Below are 13,627 nucleotides of genomic sequence, written 5' to 3' on the forward strand. Positions count from 1 at the left end.
CTGTGCATGATGTGGCTGTGTTATGCATGATGTGACTGTTCTGTGCATGCTGTGGCTGTGTTATGCATGATGTGACTGATCTGTGCATGCTGTGCTATGCAATTTGTGGCTGTTCTGTGCATGATGTGGCTGTTATTTGACTGTTCTGTGCATGCTTTGGCTGTTTTGTGCATGATGTGGCTGTGTTATTCATGATGTGACTGTTCTGTGCATGCTGTGGCTGTGTTATGCAATTTGTGGCTGTTCTGTGCATGATGTGGCTGTTTTTTTACTGTTCTGTGCATGCTTTGGCTGTTCTGTGCATGATGTGGCTGTGTCATGCATGATGTGGCTGTTCTTTGACTGTTCTGTACATGCTGTGGCTGTTCTATGCATGATGTGACTATTCTTTGGCTGTGCTGTGAATGCTGTGGCTGTTCTGTGACTGTTCCGTGTAGGCTGTGATTGTTCTATGTGCAATGTGGCTGTTCTTTGGCTGTTCTGTGCATGCTGTGGCTGTTCTGTGCATGCTGTGGCTGGTCTATGCATGATGTGGCTGTTCTGTGCATGCTGTGGCTGGTCTATGCATGATGTGGCTGTTCTATGCATGCTGTGGCTGTTCTGTGCATGCTGTGGCTGTTCTGTGACTATTCTGTGCATGTTGTGACTGTTCTTTGGCTGTTCCATGCAGGCTGTGGCTGTTCTGTGCAGGCAGTGACTGTTCTGTGCACGATGTGGCTGTTCTGTACATGCTGTGGCTCTTCCGTGCATGCTGTGGTTGTTCTGTGACTATTCTGTGCATGTTGTGACTGCTCTGTGGCTGTTCTGTGGATGTTGTGGCTGTTCTGTGTATGCTGCTGCTGTTCTGTAACTATTTTGTACATGTTGTGACTGTTCTGTTCATGTTGTGTCTGTTCTGTGTATGCTGTGGCTGTTCTGTGACTATTCTGTGCATGTTGTGACTGTTCTGTGTCTGTTCTGTGCATGCCGTGGCTGTTTTCTTTGCATGTCGTGACTGTTCTGTGGCTGTTTTGTGTCTGTTCTGTGCATGTTGTGACTGTTCTGTGGCTGTTTTGTGTCTGTTCTGTGCATGTTGTGACTGTTCTGTGGCTGTTTTGTGTCTGTTCTGTGCATGTTGTGACTGTTCTGTGACTGACTTCTGCTGTGTTGTTTTTTTCCAGTCCAGAGCCGCTCTGTCTCTGCTGGGTTACTGCTATTATCACGTGCAGGATTTTACCAATGCAGCAGATTGTTACGAGCAGCTCATTCAGCTGCACCCGGAGGTGGAAGACTACAAACTGTACTACGCCCAGTCCCTGTACGGAGCATGTGCTTTCCAGGACGCAATGAAAGCCACGTTTCTTCTGGACAGCCCTACAAGTCACACCCAGGTAGATGCGATCCATCCGAACGCAGGAGAAAAGCGTCTCTCAGCATGCTCTGACCGTAAATCTGTGGTTTGTCAATAAAACACGCTGGATTAGGAGTGTTCTCATCGATACTGAATTCAACTTTTCAACTCCAAAATGGCTGACATTGGTTCAAGTTACTAGACAGCAGAGAAATATATATATTTTTTAACTTTAATTTCTGTTCATTTTATTTTTTCATCACTCTGTCTGTTTGGAACTGCTTTATTATTCAGAATATTATCTCAGTTTATGACGACAGTCTCATTTTTGATCCAATTGAGATAAATGTGATATATAAATGCTGTCAGTTTAACCATAATTTTTAGAACTTTGAGTAAATCGGTTGTGGCGTTTACTGAATATTATAAATATACCACGACATTAAAAAATGAAGTGTAATTAATATTTTTATTTTTCATTCATTATTGATGGACTTGCAAAACAGATTGCTGTTTATATTGTGCAGTGAATGTATTTATAGATTGAACTTCAAATAAAGTGTGCCCAAAAATGTTGTGCGAAGGTTGTATCAATAACAAATGATGAACGTATTCGTTTCATGTTATAATGCGCTCGTAATTAATTAATTGCACGTGTTATAATGATGAATGAAAAATGCGAAATCAAAAATTGTACTTGAATCGTTTACACGATGAATAACACAAGATCAGCAAGTCCCATTTGTCGTAGTGCGTTATGAGAAGTTATAACAGTGCTGTAGTGTATTATCAGAACGACAACAGTGAGAGCAATGCGATAAACTGTAATGCCTTTTTCATGAATGATTATGACGTGTATAATGCCTTATAAATGTATTATAACGTTATGAATGCATTCAGAAGTCATTCTGCAGATCATCTTGACAGTAAGTGTTATTGTGTAAGCAGATGGGATAAAAAAATATATAAAAATCCTCAGAGGTTTTTTAATCCCAGACAGAATAGAATCGAATCGGAGATCAGGCATCTGTTTTTATTTATTTATTTACAGCAAATAATTACAGCCAGGACATTAAATCATTGATGCTCATGTTGTTTCCTCAATCTGTTCTCGGTCGCTCGCAGATGATCAAACTCCAGGCTGCGATAAAGTACGGAGAGGAAGACTTTCCAGCAGCGATGGTGAGTTAAGGTTTTCATCTTTTTTTTTCCAAGTGAACAACATGAAATGCCACAACAACAGCATTTTCTATTTATTTCATTCCTTCTTTACAAAATGGATGACTCTGATTTCAATGAACAGTCCAGCTTTTTTTTTTTTGTCAAATAGCTCTTATCTAACTTTTATTACACATCTCATTTGAATACTCGATTCTGATTCGTTAATTACCACATCATTTATTCCACGGAATAAAAACATTTGTTCTATTCCCTTCTCGCAGGTTTCATTCATTTGGTTTGACAGCATGCAATATTGTTCGCATATCGCTCGTGTATTACGTCACTCTAACCAGTGCAGAATGAGCAGTGAAGATGGTTTACGATATTGCACAGTTGTCAAGACAACATGACGTCATACATCGGAGCTGATGCGAATATCCAATGAGAAAGTTTTCTGTGTTTGCTGGGAAAGAGAACGACACATTGAACACCTGAAAGGCAACCAAAAGTTCATTCGATACTTCGTATATTTACAACCAGTGGCGAACCGTTACTATTTGACCTGGGACTTGAACTCAGCCAAACCTTAGCCAGACACCAAAAAAGCGACAGGGCAAAGGATTTTGTAAGGGATTAGCGGCAGGCTGCCAGGTCGCTCCGTTGTGTGTCGCTGTCGACGTTGATTTTAAAAGTAACTCAGTAAATTTCACAGGGAAATGAATACTTAAGTCTGAGTGAAAAATACCGTGGCGTCGAAGAGGAGTCTCAGGACAGAAATCTTAGACTGTGTCTGAAATCGCTCCCTACTGACTATATAGGGCACGATATAGCGAGGACACCATTTTGCAGTGCTGTCCGAAACCTTCGTGAGGATTATTTACACCCTATATAGTGCACTCAAAGTGTCCCACAATGCATCACAAAAACTAGTGTACAACAATGTTCACTAACCAAAGCAATATTTCCCATCATGCATTGCAGTCGCGCTGAAAGAAATCAAATTAAAAGTCTCAAATGTGATTAAGGGTGTATTCAGACCAGGATAGTTCGATAGTTCACTTGCTTTGGTCCAAACCAAATGTTTTTTTTTATTTTTTCATTTTGGTGCAGTTCGCTTTCACACTATACATTTTAGTAAGCGGACCAAAATCTGTCAACAAAGCCACGCGCCCTGAGGCCGTTCAGCTATTGGTCAGAGACGACACGCGCACAAAGCGTTAAGTTCAAAAGTAGTCATGGAGGCTTTCCGTGCTGTTATTCTTTTTAATGTCATCAAAGCTATATGTTTTTTCCAGTTTTTACTGTTTTCACAATTGTGCGATTACTATGCTGTTGTACAAGTAATTTATCAACGACGACGACAAAGGGCAAGGCGGCTACGGAGGATAGCGCTGATGAGCGCACATCATGTTGTGACAGTTCTGGCTCTTCACGCAATAGATGAATTTCTTTTTTGCGTCGCTAGTACTGCCACTTTTTGAAAGAATGTCCCTGATTTTAATGTACAGTGGTGCTTGAAAGTTTGTGAACCCTTTAGAATTTTCTATATTTCTGCATAAATATGACCTAAGACATCATCGGATTTTCACACAAGTCCTAAAAGTAGATAAAGAGAACCCAGTTAAACAAATGAGATAAAAATATTATACTTGGTCATTTATTTATTGAGGAAAATGATCCAATATTACAGATCTGTGAGTGGCAAAAGTATGTGAACCTTTGCTTTCAGTATCTGGTGTGACCCCCTTGTGCAGCAATAACTGCAACTAAACGTTTGCGGTAACTGTTGATCAGTCCTGCACACCGGCTTGGAGGAATTTTAGCCCGTTCCTCCGTACAGAACAGCTTCAACTCTGGGATGTTGGTGGGTTTCCTCACATGAACTGCTCGCTTCAGGTCCTTCCACAACATTTTGATTGGATTAAGGTCAGGACTTTGACTTGGCCATTCCAAAACATTAACTTTATTCTTCTTTAACCATTTTTTGGTAGAACAACTTGTGTGCTTAGGGTCGTTGTCTTGCTGCATGACCCACCTTCTCTTGAAATTTAGTTCATGGACAGATGTCCTGACATTTTCCTTTAGAATTCGTTGGTATAATTCAGAATTCCTTGTTCCAACAATGATGGCAAGCCATCCTGGCCCAGATGCAGCAAAACAGGCCCAAACCATGATACTACCACCACCATGTTTCACAGAAGAGATAAGGTTCTTATGTTGGAATCCAGTGCTTTCCTTTCTCCAAACATAACGCTTCTCATTGAAACCAAAAAGTTCTATTTTGATCTCATTTGTCCACAAAACATTTTTCCAATAGCCTTCTGGCTTGTCCATGTGATCTTTAGCAAACTGCAGATGAGCAGCAATGTTCTTTTTGGAGAGCAGTGGCTTTCTCCTTGCAACCCTGCCATGCACACCATTGTTGTTCAGTATTCTCCTGATGGTGGACTCATGAACACTGGCTAATGTTAATGTGAGAGAGGTCTTCAGTTGCTTCGAAGTTACCTTGGGGTCCTTTGTGACCTCGCCAACTTTGCTCATGGAGTGATCTTTGTTGGTTGACCACTCCTGGGGAGGGTAACAATGGTCTTGAATTTCCTCCATTTGTACACAATCTGTCTGACTGTGGATCGGTGGAGTCCAAACTCTTTAGAGATGGTTTTGTAACCTTTTCCAGCCTGATGAGCATCAACAACGCTTTTTCTGAGGTCCTCAGAAATCTCCTTTGTTCATGCCATGATACACTTCCACAAACATGTGTTGTGAAGATCAGACTTTGATAGATCCCTGCTCTTTAAATAAAACAGGGTGCCTGCTCACACCTGATTGTCATCCCATTGAATGAAAACACCTGACTCTAATTTCACCTTCAAATTAACTGCTAATCCTAGAGGTTCACATACTTTTGCCACTCACAGATATGTAATATTGGATCATTTTCCTCAATAAATAAATGACCAAGTATAATATTTTTGTCTCATTTGTTTAACTGGGTTCTCTTTATCTACTTTTAGGACTTGTGTGAAAATATGATGATGTTTTAGGTCATATTTATGCAGAAATATAGGAAATTCTAAAGGGTTCACAAACTTTCAAGCACCACTGTAGGTCTGACGGAGTTTCTTCACTTTTAGCCGACATTGTTCTGGGGAGCGCGTGAACCCCTTCTCCTTCATTTTCTCACTGAATACAGCAAACACGTCGGCATTTTTGTGTGTTCTCTCCAAAAGCTCAGATATGTGGACTTCTGCCCATATATCCACAAGGGTACGCGTTTCTTCCTCGGCCCACGTTTGACCCCTACTCATTTTTTGTACTCGCCTACCACTGGTGACTGAACGACCCTTGACAACCGAAACAGTGTTTGCACTTTGCGGTGGAGTGTCAAGACTCTGTTTCCCATAATGCTCGACAAACAATGGAAGCTCCCGAGGTACAAAAAAGCAAAACTGTCGGATTAGGTCCGGTCTGTTTTCACACCTCCAAAAGATCCGCACCAGGGTTCCTTTGGTCTGGACCGAGTCCGACCTTGCAGCTTGGTCTCGGTCCGCTTGTTTGGTCTGGACCAGAGTTCGGTGGTTTGTATTCAGACCAACCCAAAAGGTCTGGACCAAGGGAAATTTGGTTCGTTTGGTCGTTTGGTCCGGACCAAACAACGTAGGTGTGAATACGCCCTTAATAAAAGGCAGCGGTGAAGAAGAAAGTATTCAGCCTTGATTTAAAAGAACTGAAAGCTGCAGGTACTTTGTATTGATTAATGTCGGAAATGCGCTCAGTATAATATGGATTTATCACAAAAACACACGCATGTATTTATTATTTTGAAAACCCACCAGCCGACTGATCTGGCACGTTTTCATCCCGCAACAGTAATGATGTAAATAAGAGCGTGACGGACTAGTGTCTGAAAGCGTTTTTTCATTTTACCAATGAGCTCACTGTATACTCCTCTATATAGTAATTCCCAATATAGGGAGTAGTGAATGAGTGAGTGATTTCGGACACAGGGTTAGTTTCTCGGTCGTTAGCCTGTAGCTCTCGATAGCACTGGCTTGACTGCTTTATTAATTAGCATTTTCTGACGCTAGTGATGAACGCTACACCGGCTGAAAGGTGACTTCACTGCTGCACTGACAGTGCTGAGCTGCAGTTCAGTGAGCGTTGGCCTTCGAGAAGGCCTAGGGCGATAAATTTTTGGTCCCGCCCACTTTCAATCAAAATCTGATTGATTAATTCATCCGTCACTTCTGACATAAACATACACTGCCATGGCCTTCTGTCCCGGCAATGAAGTCCTAACCAATGAGTGAGCAGCTCGAAACTCTTCTCAGCCTAGAGACAAGAAACAAAACAATCTCATTGGATAACTCGATTTTAATGTTTTCAGGACAGTAATTTCTGTCCTTTCATATCTGAAGCACATTTGATAGAAAATGAGGCCAAATTGGAATTAGAAGAGAATAATGAGAATGAAAGAAATTAAATATAACATTTGAAATGCTGATATGTTTGGGCTTCTCTTCAAGTCCTTACTTCAACATGATAGCAGTCCAGGATAAAGTAGTTCCGGTTCCTGAAGGTTTTGTCGTATCCATACGCCCTCAGAGCAGCACAGCGACGCTGGGAATATTATCATCACCCCTGCACTCCAACCACGACACTTCCATTTCACATTTTCATTTCAAGCGTGCTTGGAATGAGTTCAAAATGTCAAAAATCTTTTTCATCATCGATAGGGATATCAAGAATCATGAACGTCCTCACGATTTCCTCTTTCGCTCTTCAGACATGCCGTTACACCGGCGGCGTCTCAGCTCTCAGTGCTCCTTGCTGACTCATCACTACTGCATGCAGCTAGAAGGAGCTGGTTTGTTGTTTTGGCAAAACTAAAAGTCAAAAATAAACCTTTGCAGGCTTTAGTGGAGCAGCTGCCCGTGGACGACCCGGACACCGAAGTGGATCAAGGCTGCTTGCTGTACAAGCTCGGAGAATACGAGAAGGCCTGCGCCAAGTTTACAGGCGCCATGCAAGTACTGGGCTACCAGCCAGGTGAACAAGCCAGAGCTCTTTTTCTCTTCCACACACTTTAATCCACATACTCATTCAGTTTTATTTACAGAGCTGTCCACAATTATTGGCACCCCTTGAAAAGAGAAGTAGAAAAAAAAATCCACCTTGTGGTGAAGTCACTTCATCTCCCACTGAAAAAATCATATTAACAGAGGTCCTGAAATGTTTTAGTCCTCTTCCACCATGCTGATTTGGCAAGAATTAAAGCCAGGTTGTACTTTTTATCTCTTTTATAGTTGCACTATTGATGATTATAAACTTAAAAACAAATATGATTATGGATTCAGTGCTGAACCTGGAGTCTGAGTCTCCTTCCATAAATATTAAATATTACATAAGTAAATGTCTCCGGAAAGGAAATGTCACCGTATCAGAACAGCAGACATTTTACAGAATTAAAATGTGTTTATCCGTTCTTGAGATATTACAAATCAGAGACAGAAGAAAAGGCTTAATTTTTTTGAAAACTTCCATCATATTCTGTATGAGGATCACGTGGTCCAAAACGGGCCTCATTAACCAATGAGATCAAATGTTTTTATTTCATAACTTTTCGATTTTTCAAGATATTTACATGGAAGTTGGCAGGAACATAGATGGTTGGAGACTGAATACAAAGTTTGAAAAATTAGTGAAAACCAAACATGCAAATTAGTATTCCATGAGTATTACTTATGGTAATTTGGTTAAAACGTTAAATCGGTACACTCAATAAAAAAGTAATAAAAGATTGTTTCTAATCCCCTCTTTGTGCTCTGTTGGCCTTTGCATTTCTCAAAAGTAGGGCTGGCTTGTGTTTATATGAAAGAATATAAATGATTATTTTGATTAATATTCACAGCTTTCAAGGCAAACCTCGAAAAAACTGTCTGATCCACATCCAATAAACAATTCACGTTAACTCAGCTGAAATCGACACTCATGTTTCTGACTTCCGTTTTTTTTTTATCTCATTCCGACCACTAAGATCTCAATATTTTTCATCAAAACAACTCCAGTTATATTCTAAAATAGTTATTTATTTACAGGAGTCAGTTTGATTTGAAAAAAATAAGGAGGTAAAGCTCTGAAAACTCATTTCAAAGTCTCCTGTGAATCAGAACATCAAAACTAGCAGAGGGAAAATTTTGCTGAATCTTAGGCCCTGTCCACACGGCAACGGATTCAGGTGAATCTGATAAAATTGTTTATCGTTTCGGCCTGGCGTCCACACGGCACCAGCGTTTTGGGTGCCCCAAAACGAAATCTTTTGAGAACGGGTTCCAGAGTGAAAAAATCTGGCAACGGCACCGTTGCGAAGTCGTCTGGATGAGTAGAAAGGATTTGTTTACGATGACGTCACAAGTGTAACTCGATGCGAGTTGTCAACAAATCCTATAACTTGGTTCATGAAACGCGCTTACAAAATATTTTCACTGTGAATATTTATTGTGTAATGGTGCAAAAAGAGAGAGAGAGTGAGAGAATAGCCCTTAGGGCAGAGTCTTTAGTCCAAACATTGCGGAAGCAGTACCAAACCGCGCACCGCCCATGCGCTTTCCAAAAACAAAAACAATCCCGCCAGCAAACATAGGAAAAAAAAAAAGGAGCGATCTCACCTCTTCAGATGTTGGTTTAAGTCCGACAATACAGTCCTCAAAAAGGGCGTAGAAGAACAAAGTAATCCATCAACGTGTAGCATTCAATTTATTACGGACCATTAAAGAATTCTGGAGGATATCAGAATGTTGGCGTACCGGCTTCCATCTACCCCCATTCATTCCTCTTTCCACGTCTTTCGTTTTACGCTACTGATTAATAATCAAAACTTTGTGGCTAATGCTACAGAAGAAGGGGTTTATGCGCATGTGTCTACTTCTTCTATTGTTCTGGTGTCTCCGATGGGACCGTCTTACAGCGCACATAGTGGTGTGGCATGTGTATTGCATCGTTTTCAGCAAGCGTTGCGTTGCCATATGGACCTGAAATTTTACTGATCCGTTGTCCATGTGGACGCGATATTAAAAAAAAAAAATCTCGTTGCCGTTGTCGTGTGGATGTAGCCTTAGATCAGAAACAGTGCGAGTGAGAGAACATTTCTATAAAGGTGATCTGATTGATATTGACGAGTAATCCAGTGGGAAACCGATCAGGAGAGAGAGAGAGAGAGAGAGAGAGCCTGAGCGCTTTCCCATGACTCAAAAAGAAAAGCACTGTCAGTTTCCTGACGTCCCACGAGCAGAGTTTTTACTCTGTTGTACCGACTTCAACCTGCCGTTACTCCCAAAGTACTGAACAGATCTTAACCAGATACATTTCTTTCAGAAGCAGAGATTATAAGCTTCTTAATGAGAGTATTCATGATAGAAAATATTCAAGAGTTAAGCAATGACAGGTTTGGAAACTTTGACGAGCGTCTGCATAGACAATTTTCACAGCACGGCCTATTTATATAAACGGTATTCACTGTAAAATTCGGCTATTTAGGTTCTTATTTTCTTAAGAAAAGAGTTACTCATTGCCATTCGTTGTGGTCGATCATTTATGGAAATTAAGCATAAATTTTCTCCAAATGACTGCAAGATAAGCAAATACAATAATCCAGACAAGCACGTACTGGATGTAAAATCAAGTTCCCTTTTCAGGCTCAAGTTCTCAGTTGTATGAGATGGCAGTCAACACCAGAAGTCTGAAAAGAACAGGGCTCTCATCCTTGAGGTCTCATCTGATCATCATCAGAACCATCAGCCGTAATAATGCAGCCGGTCTTCTGAAATAATTTCTGAAAAAGCGATTTGTCTGCCGAAAGCTCCTACCAACCATCAGCAGTCCATTTTTACCTTGAGGATTCTTCTCTTCTGGGCAGGAATCCTGTCCTGCCAGAACTCCAGGTGATCATCCTCCTCCAGCCAGCTTTCCACACCTCTCCTCTTTTGGTCTTCATCATTTTACCCCGCCCAGCGTCTGTCAGCTGTTCCCCATCAGTGTGATCAACAATCGCATTCATTTCCTTCCTGCAGAACTCATGGAATTATTCATGCTGCTGAAATCCAACATGATCAGCAGAGATAACTTTCTCATCCTTTGTGCTTCCAACAGAAGGGCTCGAGGTTCCTGACGCGCACCGCAAGTTTCGCTCAGTGTCCGTCCATGCAGAGCTTTGAAATTAAACATCAACTCCTTTCTAAAATCTTACTACTCACCTTCAAAGCTCTCCATAGCCTTGCTCCTTCTTACATCTGTGATCTTCTGACCCTTTCCACTCCATCCTGCTCTCTCAGATCCTCTAGCCATAATCTCCTTGCTGTTCCTCGCACTAGATTCTCTACCCTGGGTGGCAGGTCCTTCAGTGCCATGGCCCCCAAGCCCTGGAAGACCCTCCCTCAACCCCTCCGTGACTGTTCTTCCCTGTGTGCCCATTGTGCCTTCTCTGCAGTCGAAATATTGCCTTTCCACCTGAAAACACTTGCAGGCTGCACATTTTGTTCCCCCTCGGCTCCGAGCAGAGCTGGAAAGTGGACCGTATCTTGTCATGGCTGCTGGAATGTTGCGAGACCCGCACCTGTCCGCTGCCTGGAACGCCATAACGTTCGTCCTGATCTATTACAAAAGGCAAGGGTCAAGATTGAGTCAATTCTTTGGCAACCACCACCCATATTACCCAGGGTCGAGTTGAGTTTTTAGCTCATCCGGCCAACAGGTGATGAGTTTATGCCATCTGGTGTCATCCAGATTTCACAAAAATCGCTTCTTCTCTCTCAGTTCTTCACTGATTTTTATTCTTTTTGGCAGGAAGGTAGGTCTGCCTGGGGTGCATGTAGCTTCGACCCAAATTTGCATAATTGCAGTTAATCATAAAGATATGGAGTAATTAATCAATTCCTAAAAAGTAGTTTCCACACAAATCACTTCTTCTCCCTCAATTCTTCACTGATTTTGATTTTTGATTTTTTTTCTGGCGTGAAGGTAGGGGTACCTAGGGTGCATATAACTTCGACCCAGATTTGCTGAATTACAGTTCAAGTCAAGTCAAGTTTATTTGTATAGCGCTTTTAACAGTAAACATTGTCGCAAAGCAGCTTTACAGAATTTGAACGACTTAAAATATGAAGTAATTTTATCCCTAATCTATCCCCAATGAGCAAGCCTGTGGCGACGGTGGCAAGGAAAAACTCCCTCAGACGACATGAGGAAGAAACCTTGAGAGGAACCAGACTCAAAAGGGAACCCATCCTCATTTGGGCAACAACAGACAACATGACTATAACATGAACTGTTTTAACATGAAGTCAGTTTCGCTGATGTTATAAACTCTTTGATGATCATTGATGGAAACTTGAGTGCAAAACTGTTCATGACAACTGCAGTCCTAAAGTTAGCAAGTCAACTGTAGTCCTCAGCCATAAAAGCATTACTGTAAGAGTCCAGAGCGTCCTCCAGGTGTGACTTTCAACTGTCCTCATGGGGCCGTCCTCCACAGGAGCGATGCGATGAGACTCCAACCAGAGACAGGGCACCAGGATGGATCAGGCAGGTCTGAGGAGCAGAAGAGGTTCAACATCTTGATCCCAGGACCAACATGTAACTCAGAGGGACAGATTCGAGGGGGGTTCAAGCAGGGACTCTGGCAACTAACTATGACAGCATAACTAAAAGGGGAGAGCCAGAAGGTAACACAGGCATGAGGCAGCCCTGGGACATAAAGCAGCAGCCACTACACCGTCAACAAATTCGAGTGAGCAAGCGAGTGGGGACTGACAGCATCCATACGTCCCAGTTTACCAAAACACTCTGTCTGAGGACCCTCCATATCTACTCCTTTACCTCATAAACACCATTAACAAAAGGCTTGACTAAACAGATATGTTTTCAGCCGAGACTTAAACGCTGAGACTGTGTCTGATTCCAGAACATGACTTGGAAGGCTGTTCCATAACTGTGGGGCTTTGTAAGAAAAGGCTCCGCCCCCTGATGTAGCCTTCACTATACGAGGTACCAGCAGATAGCCTGCACCTTTTGATCTAAGTAGGCATGGCGGGTCATAGAGGACCAGAAGTTCACTCAGCTACTGTGGTGCGAGACCATTTAGTGCTTTTGAAGGTCAATAGTAGCATTTTATAATCAATATGAAATTTGATTGGGAACCAATGCAGTGTGGATAAGACAGGCATGATGTGGTCATTATTTTCTAGTTCTAGTAAGGACTCTTGCTGCTGCATTTTGAACTAACTGGAGCTTGTTTATGCACTTATTGGAACATCCAGACAGTAAGGCATTACAATAATCCAACCTGGAGGTAACAAAAGCATGAACTAGTTTTTCCGTGTCATGTCTCATCTCATTATCTCTAGCCGCTTTATCCTTCTACAGGGTCGCAGGCGAGCTGGAGCCTATCCCAACTGACTACGGGCGAAAGGCGGGGTACACCCTGGACAAGTCGCCAGGTCATCACAGGGCTGACACATAGACACAGACAACCATTCACACTCACATTCACACCTACGCTCAATTTAGAGTCACCAGTTAACCTAACCTGCATGTCTTTGGACTGTGGGGGAAACCGGAGCACCCGGAGGAAACCCACGCGGACACGGGGAGAACATGCAAACTCCGCACAGAAAGGCCCTCGCCGGCCCCGGGGCTCGAACCCAGGACCTTCTTGCTGTGAGGTGACAGCGCTAACCACTACACCACCGTGCCGCCCCCGTGTCATGTCATGACATTAAATTTCTCATCTTACCAATATTTCTGAGATGAAAGAAAGCTATCCGGGTAATGTTATCAATGTGAGTTCCGAATGAACGACTGGGGTCAATAATCACTCCGAGGTCTTTTACTGCTGCACGTGAAGAAACAGAAAGGCCATCCAGAGTTACTGTGTAATCAGAAAACTTACTTCTAGCTGCATGTGGTCTGAGTACAAGTACTTCAGTCTTGTCAGAGTTAAGCAGAAGGAAGTTAATAAGCATCCAGTGTCTAATGTGCTTCACACATTCCTCAATTCTATTAAGCTGGTGTCTCTCATCAGGTTTTGCAGAAACATACAACTGTATATCATCAGCATAACAGTGGAAACTAATACAATGT

General features: G+C 42.2%; 1 protein-coding gene across 4 annotated transcripts in view; it reads left to right on the plus strand.

The window, feature by feature from the left end:
* Nucleotides 1-13,627, plus strand: part of ift70 (intraflagellar transport 70) — a 37,958-nt gene that overhangs the window by 1,167 nt on the left and 23,164 nt on the right. For all 4 annotated transcript variants that reach the window (XM_060901139.1, XM_060901140.1, XM_060901141.1 and 1 more), the window contains exons 3-5: nucleotides 1,161-1,370; nucleotides 2,456-2,512; nucleotides 7,405-7,540. In XM_060901139.1, coding sequence (XP_060757122.1) covers nucleotides 1,161-1,370; nucleotides 2,456-2,512; nucleotides 7,405-7,540 — 403 coding nt within the window. The remainder of the gene's footprint in view (nucleotides 1-1,160; nucleotides 1,371-2,455; nucleotides 2,513-7,404; nucleotides 7,541-13,627) is intronic.

The sequence above is a fragment of the Neoarius graeffei genome, chromosome 20 (assembly GCF_027579695.1).
Source record: "Neoarius graeffei isolate fNeoGra1 chromosome 20, fNeoGra1.pri, whole genome shotgun sequence".
Classification (NCBI taxonomy): Eukaryota; Metazoa; Chordata; class Actinopteri; order Siluriformes; family Ariidae; genus Neoarius; species Neoarius graeffei.